At 42.6% G+C, this 17,677-nt stretch overlaps 1 protein-coding gene across 6 annotated transcripts in view; it reads left to right on the top strand.

Annotated features, from left to right (window-relative positions):
• Positions 1-17,677, top strand: part of Ide (insulin degrading enzyme) — a 100,261-nt gene that overhangs the window by 61,767 nt on the left and 20,817 nt on the right. For 4 of the 6 annotated variants that reach the window (XM_036168014.1, XM_036168004.1, XM_036168032.1 and 1 more), the window contains exons 12-17: positions 4,068-4,170; positions 6,816-6,938; positions 9,323-9,405; positions 13,236-13,380; positions 15,928-16,038; positions 16,794-16,914. In XM_036168014.1, coding sequence (XP_036023907.1) covers positions 4,068-4,170; positions 6,816-6,938; positions 9,323-9,405; positions 13,236-13,380; positions 15,928-16,038; positions 16,794-16,914 — 686 coding nt within the window. Of the gene's footprint in view, positions 1-4,067; positions 4,171-6,815; positions 6,939-9,322; positions 9,406-13,235; positions 13,381-13,863; positions 14,009-15,927; positions 16,039-16,793; positions 16,915-17,677 lie in introns of all 6 variants that reach the window. The other 2 variants (XM_036168025.1, XM_036168007.1) reach the window with 1 other exon arrangement.

Below are 17,677 nucleotides of genomic sequence, written 5' to 3'. Positions count from 1 at the left end.
AAACCTGTTTCCAGATGGATCGAATCCAGCGCCTGCATTCCTGAACGTGTTTTTGCCAGCTTGAAGTCAGCCTGCATTCTAGCCGCCTTTTCCTTTCTTCCCCCCTTTTATTAACCATAGATTCTTTCTCATACAATATAATTTAAATACAGTTTCCCCTCCCTCTACTCCTCCCAGTTCCTCCCCACCTCCCCTCCCATCCAGATCCACTCCCTTTCTGTCTCTCACTAGAGAACAGGCTTCTAGATAACAACAACACACGACAAAATAAAAAATAATAAGATAAAATGAAAACCATTGTATTGACCTTGGATAAGACAAGTCAACAGAAAATAAAAGAGCCCCGAGGGAAGGCACTAGAATCAGAGACCCACTCATTTACAGGTTTCGGAGTCTGACTGTGGGTCTCTGTGTTTGTTCCCATCTGCTGCAGGAGGAGGCTCTCTGATGATGACTGAACAAGGCATAGATCTATGAGTATAGCAGAACATCATCATCATCATCATCATCATCATCATCATCATCATTTTATGACCAGTTGTAGTTGGTTTTACCCTAGGTCTCTGGACTATCTAGTCTCTGGTTCTTGGTTGCCCATCCAGTGTCAGGTATGGGTTCCATCTCATGGAGGGGCCTCAAGTCAAATCCGACATCAGGTGGTCACTCCCACAAGGTTTGTGTCATATTGCCCTAGCAGATTTTGTAGGCAGGACGGAGTGTAGATTAAAGGCTTTGTGGTTGACTTGGTGTTTATGTCTCTCTTTTGGTGGCCTGCAGAGTACCTTCTAGTGTCACAGACACTAGAACATGGAGGTAACAGTTCTATGTAGGCACCTGCTCTGTCTCTCAATGTTCAGTGAGTTGTGTGGGTGTTATCTTCTTCAGCAATTGGTCCTTGCCGTCAGTTTGTGGAGAGCAACCTGTTTTGATAATAGCCTGGATTGTTTGGGAATTGCCATGGGACCGGTTCAGACAACTCAATTGGATGAAAGCCAGGATCATGGCTGGAAGCTTTGTTTAGTGACAGGAGATGGTTAGGAGGATCTCCCTCCTTATTTGTAGACTTCATTAGGAGCACCTCATTTATTCTAGGAAGTTTCCACACTGCCCCTCAAATGCTGTTGAATTCATTCTCTCCTTCGATCCTATCTCCCTTCCACTTCCCACCTGATCTTCCCGTTCTCACACCAGCACTAGGAGTGGGCATGTGCCTACCATGGAGTGCTTATGGAGGTCAGAGGACACCTTTGTGCCCTTACATGGTTCCAGGGACCAGATTCTTGTGCTGGTATAGCACAGGCCTCTATCTGCTGAGCTCTCTTGCAGGTCCCTGGGGAGGTTCTTGATTTGTCAGCATACAGCATTTCCTTGAGGACATTGTAACAGAACCCTTTGATCTCTTAAACTGATTCTTTTTTTGTGTTTTGTGGAATATGTTTCTCTTTATGTAGCTTGTTTTCCAGAACTGGTAGTGGTCAGTGATGGTAGACCAGTCCAGATTGGCAGATAGGTGATTTGAGCTGATTAGTGTGTCTGCCTCAAAGCAGGCTGATAGGATTGAGTACAGTTATTCTGTAAAATGAATAAGAGATAGAAGGTAATTCAGACAACTAGCCATTGCTGTTTAGGAAGTCTAACAAGGAGTTTGGAATGGAGCTCATGATTCTGTATCTAGAAAAATGGCCTAGTGGTTAAAGTGCTTGCTAGAACCCGTGTAAGTGACAGGTGGCCATGGTAGACCACTTACAGTTCCAGCCTTGGAAGGCAGAGACAGGGAATCCCAAGGCACTGTAGCTAGGAAGACTTAACAGTATTGCTGAGCTCTGGGTTTCATTAAGAGACCCTGCCCTTGTGAATAAAGTGGAAGAACACTGAGGATGATTTACAACACCAGCCTCAGACTGTCTCATGCGTGCACACACCCCATACACACAGTACATACATGATACATGAAAATGGAAAGAGAAAGGGAGATTCTGAAAGCGAGTGGTATTGAGCAGAGGGTGTTTTGATGGCAACAGCAGGTGTTCAGCTGTGAGGGCAGCATGCAGAAGCTCCACCAAATGTCTCAGGACAGATGGAAGCAAGTAAGCGTTGACGTAGACCTGGTTATTTGAGTTGGACCGTAAGGGAGAAGCAGAGCCACCCCAGACAAGCTAACTGACTAGAGTTCCTCGATCCAAAAGGTTCAGAACAGGCTTTGTCCCAGGTGACTTGTGCTGGTGGATTTCAGTGTAGACAGGTAAGATGGAAACATCTCTGATGTAGCTCCCCAGGAAAAGCTTATGGATTTTGCTGATTCTCCTGTCCCTGTTCCTCATGGTGCTTGAGGTCAAGCTCACAGCATATCTCATGATGTGATATGATGTGGAATGATATGGTATGTTATGATATGATAGTGCTCTGCTGTTGACATACATCTGCAGCCCAGTGGTTCTTAGAATAGTCTTTGCCTTTGGACATTTCACCTCTACCTTCTCTCCATGTATTAGTTACTTTTCTGTGGCTGTGCTAAAACGCCATGGCCAGGGCAGCTTACAGAAGGAAGACTTTATTTGACTTTTGGTTCCAGAAGCGTACGAGATGAACACGGCAGGGAAATGTGGCGGCAAGCAGCAGGCATGGCAGCAGGGGCAGGAAGCTGAGGATTTGTCTCTTGAACTGCAACTGTGGAGTAAAGAGGGCAAACCAGAAATGGCAGGAGTCTGATTATTCCAAAACCCATCCCCAGTGAAATGCTTCCTCCAGGAAGGCCACACTTCCTACATCTACCCAACAGGGCTACCAACTAAGGACCAAGTATCCAAATGCTCAAACTATGGAGCACATTTCTCATTCACAACTTCACACTTCTTGACCATTTCCATTTGAGTTCTCTTTTAGTTTCTGGTGTCTCATCAAAGATAGATTTTCTTTTCTTTTCTTTTTTTTTTTTTTTTTTTTTGCCAGGCGATGGTGGTGCACGCCTTTGATCCCAGCACTTGGGAGGCAGAGGCAGGCGGATCTTTGTGAGTTCAAGGCCAGCCTGGGCTACCAAGTGAGTTTCAAGAAAGGCGCAAAGCTACACAGTGAAACCCTGTCTCAAAAAAAAAAAAAAAAAAAAAAAAGTTTTTTTTTTTTTTTTTTAAAGTCCAGATGGTGGGTGTTTCTTCGTTCTCTCCTCTAGTGGCAGGCAGACCAGTGTGCATGGAATAGAGAAATTTGGTGTTAGTTTCTGCTAGAAAAACAACACAGAACAGAAAATAACAAGTTAGTAAATGTTTTTTGGTTCATGGGGAAAGGGAGGGTCTTGATGTTTTAATTCTGTGCTAAGGATTGAATCCACAGCCTCACACCTGCTAGGCATGTGTTCAACACTGAGCTGCATCTCCAGCCCACATTTGAAGCCTGTGTGATCACTAGATGGGCCCTCTTGAGACAGAGTCTAATTATGCAGCTCAGGCTGGCCTCCAACTCATGATGCTGCCAGCTTAACTGGGATTACAAAGAGGTGCCATGTTCTGTTTTAAATTAGTCAATAGCATGCCTGGAAGAATCTCTCCTGTAGCACCCTTCCACACTAAAAACAATGGGCTGTAACCACAGGATAGTGGACTGTATCAGAAGCCTCTGCATGTGTTACTATTTATTGGGTTATTAAGAAGTGGTTATTTTTTGTTAACTTGATACAAGCTAGGGTAGTGTGAGAAAAGGGAACCCCAGTTGAGAAAATGCCTCTATCATATTGGCTTATAGTCAAGTCGATGGGCCATTTTCCTGACTAATGTTGATGTGGGTGGGGAGTGTCCAGCCCCCTGGGCGGTGGTTCTGAGTTCTGTTTCAGAAGCAAGTTAAGATAGTCTTGAGGAGCAATGGTTCTGTTTCCGTTCCTGCCCTGACATCCCTCAGTGAAGGACTGTGACCTGCAAGATGACATTAACCCTTTCTTCCCAGCATGCTTTTAGGCCTGGTATTTAGGCCTGGCCCAACACATTCTTGGACATCATTTACATTTTCATGAGTCAGAGTCTGTCCATATATGTATCGTAAGTTTACATGCTTCTGTTTATCTTTCCCTCTGTCTCAAGGGTGGCAATAGTTTCCAAATCATTTGAAGGGAAAACTGACCGCACAGAGCAATGGTATGGAACCCAGTACAAGCAGGAAGCTATCCCAGAGGAAGTCATTCAGGTAGGCTAAGTCACCTGTGAATGCGCTTGAGGTGTGGGGAATCAGGGGAACACGGATTCCCTCGAACCTTCAACAGAGTGTGGAGAGTGGTGGCCCAGCGCTGTCCTTACTGTCCTGGGAAGAGTGGAAGGGGAACCGAGAGCTGGAGGGTGGGGTTTTACATGAAGTAGTGTGCTCTGGCACCTTCCCAGGTCTTCATCAAACCGCAGGGCTGTGAAACAGACTCCCAGCTTCGTGCTTCTAAGCACTGAAGTGTGGCGACCACGGTTGCACAGGAAGGCAGGAAGGCAAGAGGCAAGGGAGTAGGAGACATGGAAGACAGGCGTCAGCTGTGGAGAGTGGATGCCGTGGTTCTGACTGGGACTCACGCTGTCTTGACTCTTTGGTAGCGTTATGTTTTACCCTCATTGTCTGATTACTCGTTTTTTGTCAATATAAGAGAACTGTGATTTATTTCCAAACGGTGTGCTTAGACTGTGTTCTACCACATTTATCAGTTTTTCGAGGCTTTGTTAGCTGTGTAGAATCTTTTTCTTTCTTGCCTTGTTGGCTGTGGACCTTTGAGTTTGGGTCTATTACTCAAAAGTACCAGAAAACCTTACAAATGATGAACTTTTTTTTTCAGTGACAATCCAGGAAAAGAAATATTTTAAAAATTTTTATTTATTGTGTGTGCATGATATGTGTGTGGAGGTCAGGACACCTTAGTATGGTCAGTTCTCTCCTAGCTCCACATGGGTTCCAGGGATGGAGCTCAGGTGTCCTGGCTGGTGTTGCCAGTTCCTATACCTGATGAGCCATCTTTCTGGTCTAAAAATAGCAATGACATAGGAAAAAAATTCAAGGAGCTCTAGCATTTTAATGCCTTCCAGGATGCGACTAAATCTATATTCCTAAACTGAAGAAAACTCAGCTTTTTTCAGTCAGTGCTGTGTAGCATGAATTCTAATTGGTCTTAATAATAAAAACCCAGAGCCAAATATCTGGGTAAATGCTTAAAGATCAGAGAGACAAAGGAGCAAGTCACCTCTTAACCTTGCCAATTCCTCAGCCGAAAAGGAGCTGAGCTCCTGTCTCCACCCAGCCATATCACTTCCTGTTTCCTCCTCCCTAGTGCTGGGATCAAAGGCATGTGCCTCCCAAGTACTGGGATCAAAGGCATGAGATCCCAAGTGCTGAGATTAAAGGTGTGTGTCCCCACTGCTTAGCGGCTATGGTTAACTAGTGGCTACCTCCGCCTTCTGATCTTTATTTGTTAGGTCATATACAAAATATCGCCACAGTGCTGGGGCTGAAATAACCTGAAAACAGAGAGAACCTTCCATTTAATTTACCAGATTATGACTATAACAGCCTGGCCCTGGAGAAGGTTTTTTTTTTGTTTTTTTTTGTTTTTTTGTTTTTTTTTAAGCTTATTTGGAAGTTCAGCAGTGAGATGGCTTGCTGTGTGTTTCCTAGCCTCATCTCAGTCTTTCTGGAGACAGATTGCAGCTTAAAAACTCTGGTCAACATCCCTACTCTGCCCGTGCCAAAAGACCATATGTGTTGACCCCAAATTCGATCTGTGACACTTACAAAGCTGTGGCATTTCAGCTAGGTGACAAAGGACTGCGTCTTGTTTGCCCCTTTAGGTTTTCAATAATAAAAAGCCTTTCAGTTGTGAGCCTGAGCCTTTAACAGCTGAGCCATCTCTTCAGCCAATACAGTGTTGTAAATTAGGGTTTGACAGTCATTGACCTGTGGTCTGTCCTGCTTAGCTGTTGGAAGCAGGTCACATGTCAATCTCTACTTAAATCTTGTCTTTGTTTTAACCTTGTCTTGAATTATTAGCTTACTTAATAGTTTGCATGTCTTCTGGAAGAAATAAGGGAGTTCTTAGTGGGTAAAGGCACTTGCTGCGAACTTCAGTCTCCAGAATCCACCTGGAGCTTGGAAGGAGATTCCTACAGGTTGTCCTCTGACCTCCACATAGGCACTGTGGTGTGCCTGCGGCTGCATACAAAATAAATCAATGGAAAAAATAAGAAGTACCAAAGTGGAAGAAGCCCCCAGTTAGCCTGGCCTTCATGCCACAAATGGAGGCAACAACAAATTGAAAGTGGATTTAAATATCCCTGTGTAGATGATTATTTTTTTAAAGAGCTAGAGCACATATGATCCCATCAGCTTCTCTATGTTCCACAGACTCAGACTTTCCTTCAACCAGCTGATTAGAAGCTGCAGAAAGGAAAAAAAAAATGTATAGATGAATGTAAAATCTCTCTTGGTACCAGAAAGATACACTCAAGTTGCATGAAAATCCATCAGAATCTACTGATTCTGTTTGTAGCCCCTTCATATATGACAGGAGAATGCTCCTTCCTGTTTGCTTACAGTGAGTGAAGACACCTTTTTTTGTTATTTGTAGTTGGGGGTCTCATTATCTAGCCCTGGCTGGCTGAGAAGTCAGCCAGGCTGGTGTCTGCCTCTGCTTCCCGAGTACTAGGGTAACAGAGTGAAGGAACCATGTTCTCAGATAGCACTCACAGCCCTGCAGTGTGATGCTGAAAATCAAACCAGGGTATAGCCTCAGCCCAAAGACAGTATTTTTAACTCCAGTCATAGTCATAATTGTTGTGTGTGTGTATGTTTTATTATTCATCTAGAAATGGCAAAATGCTGAACTGAATGGGAAATTTAAACTTCCAACAAAGAATGAATTTATTCCTACAAATTTTGAGATTTTGTCATTAGAAAAAGATGCAACACCATACCCTGCTCTTATTAAGGTAATATGTTGACTCTGTAGTTTGTTTGTTTGTTTGTTTATGATGGGGGTTTCTTCTTATGTTACCCAACTAACTCTTGGGAGCTCAAGTGATCCTCTTGCCTTAGCCCCTGAATTTCTTATGCTGTAGGCATATACTACCATACCACAGAATCAGTGGTTTAAGTTTAAAGGTCAGACTTATTACATGGAAAAATACAAAGAGGCAATCTCTTATATCTGGTACTTTGTTGGTTTAGGCTTTATCACATCCTCTGTGATAATAGAAATGCTATAAAAGAACACAAGAAATACTATAAAGTTAAAAATGCAGCAGCAGCTCTAATCGATTGTAAGTCTCTTAAAAGGTTCCTCTTCCTCATGTCCACTAAAGATCTGATTAAAAAAAAAAATAGGTGTGTACCACTTCATGCAAGGTTAGGTCAGGAGCCTGGAAGAAAGTTTGTCTGAGGGAAGCTGTTAGGTTTGCTGCCCCAAATATAAAAGTTCTGATTATGATAGTTGCTGCATGGAGCTCCTGGAGTTTCAAGTTGGGGAAGGGTGACTGACAGGTCTCCCCTCCTTTTCCAGAATGTTCTTTTCATGTCATTATTTCACACGTTAGATAAAGTGTGTAAAAAAAGTTGCAGCATATTCTTGTTTCTAAACTTAACAAACTCTTGACTGTAGACACTACCTTCCTCTTTTTTTTTTAATCTTTAAATGATCTAATAGCCAGATAAAGTTGATAAGACAATAATCATTGTTTAGGAACATGAAGTTTAATTTCTTAATGGGTTATTAATGAGACATCTGTTTTTCTTTGAAGATGACTTTAATGAATTATGGTTAAGCAAAGAAAACTGTTTTTATTAATTTTTGCTTTCAGGTGGAAGTGTTAGAGCCTGAACACCACAGGGCTGTGCCATGCTAAGCATACATTTACTGTTGCACTATGCTCTCACCCGCTGTGTTAAGCACACATCCTGCTGTTGCACTATGCTCTCTGTGTTAAGCACACATTTTATTATTGCACTATGCTCTCTGTGTTAAGCACACATCCTGCTGTTGCACTATGCTCTCTGTGCTAAGCACACATTTTATTACTGCACTATGTTCCTCTCACTCTTTATCGATTTATTTGTTTGTCCAGTTCTGGGGCTTGAACCCAGGGCATTGCACATGCTAGGTAAAAACTCTACCACTAAGCTGTGTCCTTAGGCCTTGTAGTTTTAGACAGGGCCTCTGTCAGTAGCTCAGGCTCCCCTTGCACCTGATGTGGCCTCATCAGTCCTCTCTGGCCTTCCAAACTCCAGCACTGCAGTCATGCCCCCGCGCCTGGCTGGACTGCTTTAAGTCCTCAGAGTAAAGCGGTGAGCACACAAAATGTTTATATCTCTTCAGAGGATTTCAAGGTTGAAAATGAACACTTAACAGCATGCTTGGTATAGAATAAGTGAAATAAGTTATTATTAGAGTGTTCATCTTTGTGTGTGTGTGTGTGTGTGGGGGGGGTTAATGTGGAGCTGAGGTTTGAACCTAGGCAAGCGCTCTACCATTGAGCTAAATCCCCAACTCCTGTGTGTTTTTTTACTGCAGCATTTTACTGCAATAAATAATTCTAAAGCTTATCAGCTTTAAAACCACAGGCATCTTTTTAAAAGCCAGATGAAACCACAAGATCCACTTTCTGAGGGCCAGGAATCTGGAAATGACATGAGTCAGTAGTTCTGTTTCAAGTTCTGTAATGAGGTTATGGTTCAAGTCTTGTCTACGGCTTTGCTCCTTAGAAGACTAAGCCAGGGCTGGAGAAGTCTCTCCTGGGTTCAGTTTTGTGGTTGTTAACAGGCCTTAGGTCTTCAGCATGCGAACTTGCTGGCTCTGTAAAGTTGTTTGGCATGACACTTGGCTTTCCCCAGATGACTGACTGAAAGGGACATGTCAGTGAGCAAGGTGGCTGCCAGTCTCACAGTTGAGTCTTGGGGGTAGAATACCATTGAGCCTGGCATTTTCTGTCAGTTAGGCAGATGAATTCTGATTAGAGCAGGACTATACAAGGTTGTGAATCCCAGCCAACAGGGTTATGGATCACCCTAGAGGCTGGCTGACACACCTGTCCTGCAGGTGTCCTGTGTCTCTCAGTCTCCCAGTATCCAGAAAGATGGTGCCAGAACAGTTGGTGTGGATGTTTGCCATCTATCTCCTCCACCATGTTCACATCTCCCTAACCAAGGAACGTAGAGGGGTGACTTTTCTCTGCCACAGGGGCTGGCAATCTTCTCTCTGTTCTGCTTGCTTGGGTGCTTCAGAATAGTGTCATTGCCCCTCAACTTGAAGAGTGCTTTGAGCAGATACTTTTATGGAATATGCCTCTGTTTTCCTAACCAAGCTGTTTCTCTGTCACAGGATACAGCCATGAGTAAGCTGTGGTTCAAGCAAGACGATAAATTTTTCTTGCCGAAAGCTTGTCTCAACTTTGAGTTTTTCAGGTATGTAGTTGAATCTGACTTAGGAAATCAACAATTACGTTTTTGTTGAGTTTTCTCTTCTTGAGCATCCAGTCTTGAAATAATAAGGATTAGATTTTTTTCCTAGACAAGAAAAGGCTGCTAAGAAGTGCTGAGAACCAAAGTTAATTCTTCCTTGCATTAATGAGTATTCCCTTTAGCTGAATTGATTTATGGTAGCTCTTATTAGGAGGGGCTTCTTAGCCTTCAGGATTCGGGAATCTGGAGAAACTGTAGATTTATTCAAAGGTTCATTAAGGAAAGAGTTAATAATTAGAACATTTTTCTTGGTTCATTTTTTTTCAATTTCTGAAATTTGCCTCTGTGTGTGTGTGTGTGTGTGTGTGTGTGTGTGTGTGTGTGTGTGTGTTTCGTTCACCGAGGGATGTGTACAGGTGTGAATAAACAAATACGCATGTTTGTGTGTGTAAATGTACACATGAATGTGTTTATATATACATACAAAGAGGAGGGAGGTGGGGTTTTGGTTTTTGAAATAATACTCAAAAACACACTTCATGTTTGCCTTTTATTTAGAGAGGTCTGTGCATGAAGCCTTCTAACAAATCCAGAGTTGCCCTTTAGGCTCTAGTTTACTCTTCAGAGAGGCCCAGCCCAGAGAACACCTAACTCATTACAGACCTTGACCTGGGGTCAGCAAACTGCACTTTTCACCTTTCTGATCCTCGGATGTGTGCATTTCATAGTTCAATGTTAGTGGCTTTAAACTGATGAATCCTAGAATGCTTCAGAATAGTGTAAACTAACACACAGACTGGCTATTCTCCTGCTTTAGCCTTAGTGTTTCGATTATAGATGTACACTACCACACCTGACTTATACTACAATTTTATATTTCTAAAATAATTGTTCTCTTGAAAACAAATTTATCGGGGTTGGGCATTTAGCTCAGTGGTAGAGTGCTTGCCTAGCAAGTACAACGCCCTGGGTTCAATCCTCAGCTCCAAAAAAAGCCAAAAACCAAAAAACAAACAAATTTATCACTGGCTTGTGGTGATAGTGGCGCACACCTTTAACCCCAGCACTTGGGAGGCAGACGCAAATGGATCTCTGTGAGTTTGAGGCCAGCCTGATCTACATACAGAGCAAGTTCCAGGGCAGCCAGGGAAAGACAAGAGAAACCTTGTCTTGAATAACTAAAAAAAAGAAAAGAAGGGCTGGAGAGATGGCTCAGAGGTTAAAAGCACCGACTGCTATTACAGAGGTCCTGAGTTCAATTCCCAGCAACCACATGGTAGCTCACAACCATCTGTAATGAGATCTGGCACCCTCTTCTGTATACATAATAAATAAATAAATCTTTAAAAAAAAAAAAAAGAAAAGAAAGAAATTATATGTGTATGGTGTGTGTGTCCTTTTACCTTTTCAGAAATAAGATGAAATTATGTATACCTAGTGACCCATATGTACATGTGTAGTATCTGATTGCCGTATTTGAGCCAGAATTTACATATTCCAGTGGAATCCTGTTGTCTACTCCAGTGCCCTGCACGTATAGTTGTGTGACTCATTTATTTTAGGACGTTTATGTAATTCTTTTCTAAGCTTGAGTCAGATGGCATTGAACCACCAATCTTGGCACTACTGACTTTCAGCCCCACCTGATGGTACTCTAGTTGCCAAAGACATTGCTGAGACTTTGTCATGGCATTACTTGGGTTTTGATGGGCTGGCGCTCTCACTCCCCCTAACAACCTCCTGTGGTGTGTGCATGTGGGCGTGCATGAGTGTGTGTGTGTGTGTGTGTGTGTGTGTGTGTGTGTGTTAAGTTCAAAGCTGCTCACTATCTAAAGAACATTTATCATTATATGCAGTACTGTAAGAAAATTAACTCGGCAGGTAAAGGTGTTCCCACCAAGCCTGACAATCTCAATTCAGTCCTGGAACTCATATGGCAGGAGAGAACCAGCTACCACAAGTTGACGTCTGAATTTTATATGTGCCGTATAATAGATAATAGATGTGCACACAGATAGATGAATGTGTTTTTTAAAAGAAAGAAGTAAATGGTAATACCCATTCAGATTTTCTTTTTGATTTTAATTTTCCAAGTGCCTGCCTAAGCATTTTTTTCAGTTTTTGCCTTATTATTAACTTGGATAAAATAGTTGGTGTTGCCCTCAGCACATCGAAGTGTAGTGTGGTGTGGTGCAGTGTGCAGTGTAGTGTGGTGCAGTGTGCAGTGTAGTGTGGTGCAGTGTAGTGTGGTGCAATGTGCAGTGTAGTGTGGTGCAGTGTGCAGTGTAGTGTGGTGCAGTGTAGTGTGGTGCAATGTGCAGTGTAGTGTGGTGCAGTGTGCAGTGTAGTGTGGTGCAGTGTGCAGTGTAGTGTGCTGTAGTGTAGTGTGGTGCAGTGTGCAGTGTAGTGTGCTGTAGTGTAGTGTGGTGCAGTGTGCAGTGTAGTGTGGTGTGGTATAGTGTAGTGCAGTGCAGTGCAGTGTAGTGCAGCGCAGTGCAGTATAGTTACTGTGCTACAAATAGAAGAGACCTTTTCCTTTGCTCCCAGCTGAGGCAGAAAGCACATTCCTTGGGTCTGGAGCAGTAGTCAGCAAAGTTCTCCTGTCCACCTGCCAGATCTTCCCAAGGCTTGCTCCCTGCTTGCTTTGAGTTCAGGCCCAGTGGGCCCCGTTATCACCATGGACTAATTAACTATCTTACCTAATGGAGTAACTTTCCTTTCCTGTTTCTCTTAACCCTAACACTGCCTGGTATATCAGGCTTGAGCATATCGCTTGTCTCTTCCATTAAGCTATAAGCTCTGAGCACTCCGGGAATTTTGCCCGATTACTCCTTACCTGCTCTCAGTGCCTAGAGAGCACTGTAGTAAGTGTGTAGTGACACATGTTGTTGAATGCGTGGCTCTTTCCTTGGTGCTGATAAAGGTAAGCAGTGTTGTGTAGTCAGCTAAGCACGTTTAACTTTGGTTGGATCCCAAACTCCGGTGCCGCCAACCCAGGTGCCCTGGGGAGAATAGCTTCCTGTCTGAGGGAGAAAGTTGAAGTCTGGTCTAGTTAACCATTGTTTCTTCCTTCACACTCCCACACAATATTTTTATTCTGTAATGTTTTACAGTGATAGTGCTGTAGTTCTGTTGATTAGGGGTAAGCTCCCATCTTTACAGTTCTTTTCAGTCTTTCTCTTTAAGGACATACAGTCAGAGCACACAGGTTTCCCAGTCTTGCATTTCTGTACTTTGAGAGTGTAGCTTGTGGAGAGAGAAGACAGGCCGACGCTGGATCAGCTCACTGGTCATGCCTTCCCCAGCAGCTGAAGGACAGCCGTGCCCTTTGACCTTTTCATTTTCTCACCTGCCTTTCCTTTCTAGTTGGCTACTTCTCCTGTGCCAGTGGTTCTCAACATGGTGGGTCGTGACCCTTTCACATGGGTCACATATCAGATAGCCTGCATATCAGATATTTACATCACAGTTCATGACAGTAGCAAAAGTACAGTTATCAATTAGCAACAAGTATCATGTTATGGTTGGGGGTCACCACAACATGAGGAGCTGTATTAAAGGGCCACAGTGATAGGAAGGTTGAGGACCACGGCCCTACACCATCTGAGATAACCAGTTTTCTTCACTGCCATCAGTGCACACATGTAGCATATTTCTGACATCTTCTTTCTCAGACCTTTTCTTCTTCATGACAAAAGAAACAGATTCAAGAATTCAGCCAAGTCCTCAGGAAAGTATCTAAACTAGTGCTCGATTTCCTCACCTGTCTCGAGAGGCCACAGCACATTGGGGAGTAGTAAGTCAGCTCTTTCACTGTCAACATTTTCTTGCAGCCCATTTGCTTATGTGGACCCCTTGCACTGTAACATGGCCTATTTGTACCTTGAGCTCCTCAAAGACTCTCTCAACGAGTATGCATATGCAGCAGAGCTAGCGGGCCTGAGCTATGACCTCCAAAATACCATCTATGGGATGTATGTAAGTACCCATGTCTCAGAGCCTTCCACTCATCAACGTTTTTTATATTGATTTGATGGAAGCATTTTGAATTGTGGGTATGAGTCTTAATTTCTTTTAAAAAATCTTTATGGCTTACCATATTTTCTCTTTATTTAATTTTTAAGTTAGCTTTTATTCTAACATCCCACTGTGTACCATTCATAGTGTGCAGAGTCTCCTTGATTTTTTTTTTTTTTAACATCTTTCATCAGAATATCATTTTTCCTCCTCAAACAAAATTGTGCCCAGTCCAGGTTTAGTCTCACCCATTCTGTATCTGAAATCTTGAGCTTCAGAAAAGCAGAATGAAATCATCTCTCAGTAAAATGTGAGGCTGGCCTATCCTGTTTCCTTAGGAGCCAGACCATGAGGCTGCATATCCATACTCTTCAGTCATGTTTCTTCATTACCATGCCACCATTTGAGGTATCAAAGCATGTCTTTTGTTTTTCTTTCTGTTAGTCGCTACATTTATGCTGATCCTCTCCATTGCAACATGACATACCTGTTTATCAGGTTATTGAAGGATGATTTAAAAGAGTATACATATGCAGCACGCCTGTCAGGTCTGAGCTATGCCATTGCATCAGGGATGAATGCAATACTTGTAAGTAAAATGCAAACCGAAGAAAAGGCGCCGGCCACACTGTGAAAGCCTTCTGTTGAGCTTGGCAAAACCAGTAACGTCTGCACCTTAAACAGGAAGGTTGATGGTTTTCTTTGTGCACTTTTGAAATAACTGAAAGATTCAAATGAGTATTAGCCTACTAATAAACGACTGGGAAACTCAGTGCATCTTGTGAACATGTATGTGTGCTGCATGTCTGTGCATGTTCTGTTTGAGATGTTTAACATATTAATCCTAAAAGCATGTTTTTCTCCCAGTGTATTTGAGTCCTTTTCTATTTATAAGTAAAAGCTATTTGTTATTTTTGTGGTGCTTGAATTACATAAGCGTCTTTTATTTCTGTAGACAGCAGTAGAAAGTTCCTGTGTTCCGATCCACCTGGCAGTTTATTGTCTGTCATGTCATATTAACTGTTTTACATGTGTTATTCCTGCATCCTCCCCTTGATGATATCTCGGTTTCGAACTAACATCCATTTAATGGCGCACATTCATTCTCACTGATCTTGAAGGCATATCGTTAGTAAAAACTGAGATGAGCACATGTCCCAAATCTTACACAAACGGTTAAAATGTCATATATTTTGCAGTAGTGTTCTTTTTCTTTTGACCAACATTATTTTTCAGGTAGCTGTTGTTTTATGTGTAAGAATACATATCATCTAACCATCCTCAGTTCTACAGATTGAGACTCAGAGGTTAAAATTAACCACAAGTTTTAAAGTAATAGTCTACTTTGCTTCTCACTAGTGGCTTTTAGCAGTGTGTTAGCACTTATTTGTGATAAAGCAGACTTCCTGATAGTTGTAGTTCATAGGGTGCACAGCGTGCTTTTTGTGGCTCCAGCTGCGGCTTCTGCCCGTCCCTCCTGCAGGGTACCCTGTGATCCTCCAGGTCCTGCACACAGAAATGTAGTCGCAGTCCCCCTGCTGTGCTTTCCTAATATGAAGCTTTCAGAGGCTGGGAAAGTAAATGATGCTAAGGCGAAATCCTCATAGTGTGTCCACTGTATTTTTCCTAAAGTTAGTTTGCCATTGGCATTTAGAACATCAGCAGAACTTATACAATAAGCAGCTAATTAAGATTGTGGTTCCTTGTTGGATAACACTGTATGAGCAGTGTCAGGCTATAAAATAGAAACTTAGGATTGCCTGACTTTCCCAAAGATGATTTTTTTTTTCCTCAGAAGAGGCAGGTAGTTGAGGCAAAGTCTTGCTGTGTGTTCCTGACTAGTCTGAAACTGGCTGAGTAAACCAAACTAGGGCATGGTACTACCTGGCCTCCTAGTTACACACAGGCAAACCTGATTATTTAACTATTTCTAAGTAGTTTTGGAATGTGTCCAACAGCTAGGTAACAGTCCCCTATGATTTTTGCCTTCTTAATACATTCACAAGAGTATTAATTCTGGGGCTGGAGAGATGGCTCAGAGGTTAAGAGCACTGGCTGTTCTTCCAGAGGTCCTGAGTTCCTAGCAACCACACGGTGGCTCACAACCAGCTGTATAATTCTGGCATGCAGGCATACATGCAGGTATAACTCTGTATACAGAACAAATAAATCTTTTTTTTTTTAAAGTATTAATTCTACTGTTCATCAGAGAGTCTTTCTTAGATAAAATTTAGGAGCTTTGGATGTCGCTCCGTGGAGTGTAAACTTAGCATGGTCCTGGAGTTCAGTCTCCAACACCAAAAAGAAGAAGATAAAATTTAAAACATATTCTGTAATTAAATTTGATGCAGTGAGAACATGAATGTTATGGTGTGGTAGGTGCTGCTGTAGTTTGGCATCGGGTGAGTTTACCTACTATTGACCTTTTGGGAAAGGGCATTGTTTAATATGAAGATGAATAGTGTTACAATAAGCTCATCATATTAATACCTTCAACTCTCTCCGTAGCTCTCAGTAAAAGGGTATAATGACAAACAGCCAATTTTGCTAAAGAAGATTACCGAAAAAATGGCTACTTTTGAGATTGATAAAAAAAGATTTGAAATTATCAAAGAGGCGGTAAGTCTTATAACATGTTTCCATAATTTGTATTGATATAGTTGTTTTGTCATATTATAAAATTTGCTAATAATGGAGAGAGGATTGGTGGGAAAAAGCGTTTGTAGTCCCAAGTCTCCGCCTTTGCTGTGTTCTGCTTAGAAAGCTGAGCCCACTCGTGGGCCCTGACTGTCAGCTTCCGTCCTACGAGAGTTGCTGGACTAACCCTGGGGGAAGCCCCAGAGGCTTCAGTTCAGGCAAATGCATGCTTAGGGAGAGGAAGGGCTGCCTGCCAGAAGAGCTTTCTTACTGTGCAGTTCACCCTTCCGGGTTGACGAGTCTTCCACTGAAATCCATGTCACATCTGGCCCAGTGGTGGAAGTGCAGAGCGGATAGCTACTTTCTACGAAGACCTTCAATTATATGATAAACTGTCGGTTTCCAGTTGGGCATCCGATAGCTACTACCCAGGTTACTTGCTTATGGAGTCCTTGGAGCTGTGTGGTATCCAGGGATCCCTGGCAATTACTTTCTGAGGCCTGCAAGATGTCCTATAGTGAAGGCATTTAGATACATATCAGAGGCCAGAGGTGAAAATGCATGCCCTTTAGTTTAAGAGTCCAAGAAGGATAGCCACTGTGCCTAATTATATAGAAGTGAAAGAAGTAAATATCCTTTCATTCCAGTTTCACACAATTCATGGTTAAGAAATTGGGTTGTAGCTGATTTTTTTAATTGACTTTGAAAATTAATGAACCCATGCTTCCCTTCCCTAGTATATGCGATCGCTTAACAATTTCCGGGCTGAGCAGCCCCACCAGCATGCCATGTACTACCTCCGCTTGCTGATGACTGAAGTGGCCTGGACTAAAGATGAGCTAAAAGAAGCCCTGGACGGTGAGACTCCTTCCGCTTAATTTTCTACCCTGATTCTAGTCATTCTGCTCTTTATGGGCTAGGTAACAAGAACCTCAGCACTCAGTATGGGCAAGTGACATTTACCAACTGCCTCCACACCCAGCCCTGCCTGTAGGTTAAACAGGGATTGATTAGAAGGGTTTCTGCATGAGGGACTAGAGTTGGGAAGCCGAAGTAGATAGATAGATAGATAGATAGATAGATAGATAGATAGATAGACAGACATACAAACAAATAGATAGGTAAAGTAATAAAATTTTAATTTAAAAATTTGGGGGAAAGCTGTATTTATACAGTCTCAAACTTTCCCCCAAACAGATTAATCCTAATGGGAAAATTTGGCTTTAATGAGCTTTGGTAGTGGGCACCTCAAAATTGGTTGTTGAACGTACATGAGTCACTCCCTAAAGAGTAAAATAGTACATTTACAGTGAAAATGCCTGGCAGACACCACCTTAATCGGGTAATTTGTGATATCCTATCCAGTACCATGGCACACCCACCTCATGCACTTGGTGCACGCTGCCTCTGTAATGCCTCTTACTGCTGGTGCATAGATGAGGGTTGGGCTTAAGAAGACACGCGATGAATAAAGGAGTTCTGGGAAACTGTCCCCAGTGAGAGGATAGTGAAGATGCGTGGTAGCTAATTGTATCATAAGTGTGAAAACTGAAATCCAAGACCAGGATTGATGGGACACACCTTAATCCCAGCACTCTGGTGCAGAGACAGGTAGATCCTG

This window comes from Onychomys torridus, chromosome 1 (genome assembly GCF_903995425.1).
Source record: "Onychomys torridus chromosome 1, mOncTor1.1, whole genome shotgun sequence".
NCBI classification, from domain to species: Eukaryota; Metazoa; Chordata; class Mammalia; order Rodentia; family Cricetidae; genus Onychomys; species Onychomys torridus.
The sequence above is the reverse complement of the archived record's forward strand: the minus strand, read 5'-3'. Positions and strand labels throughout refer to the sequence as shown.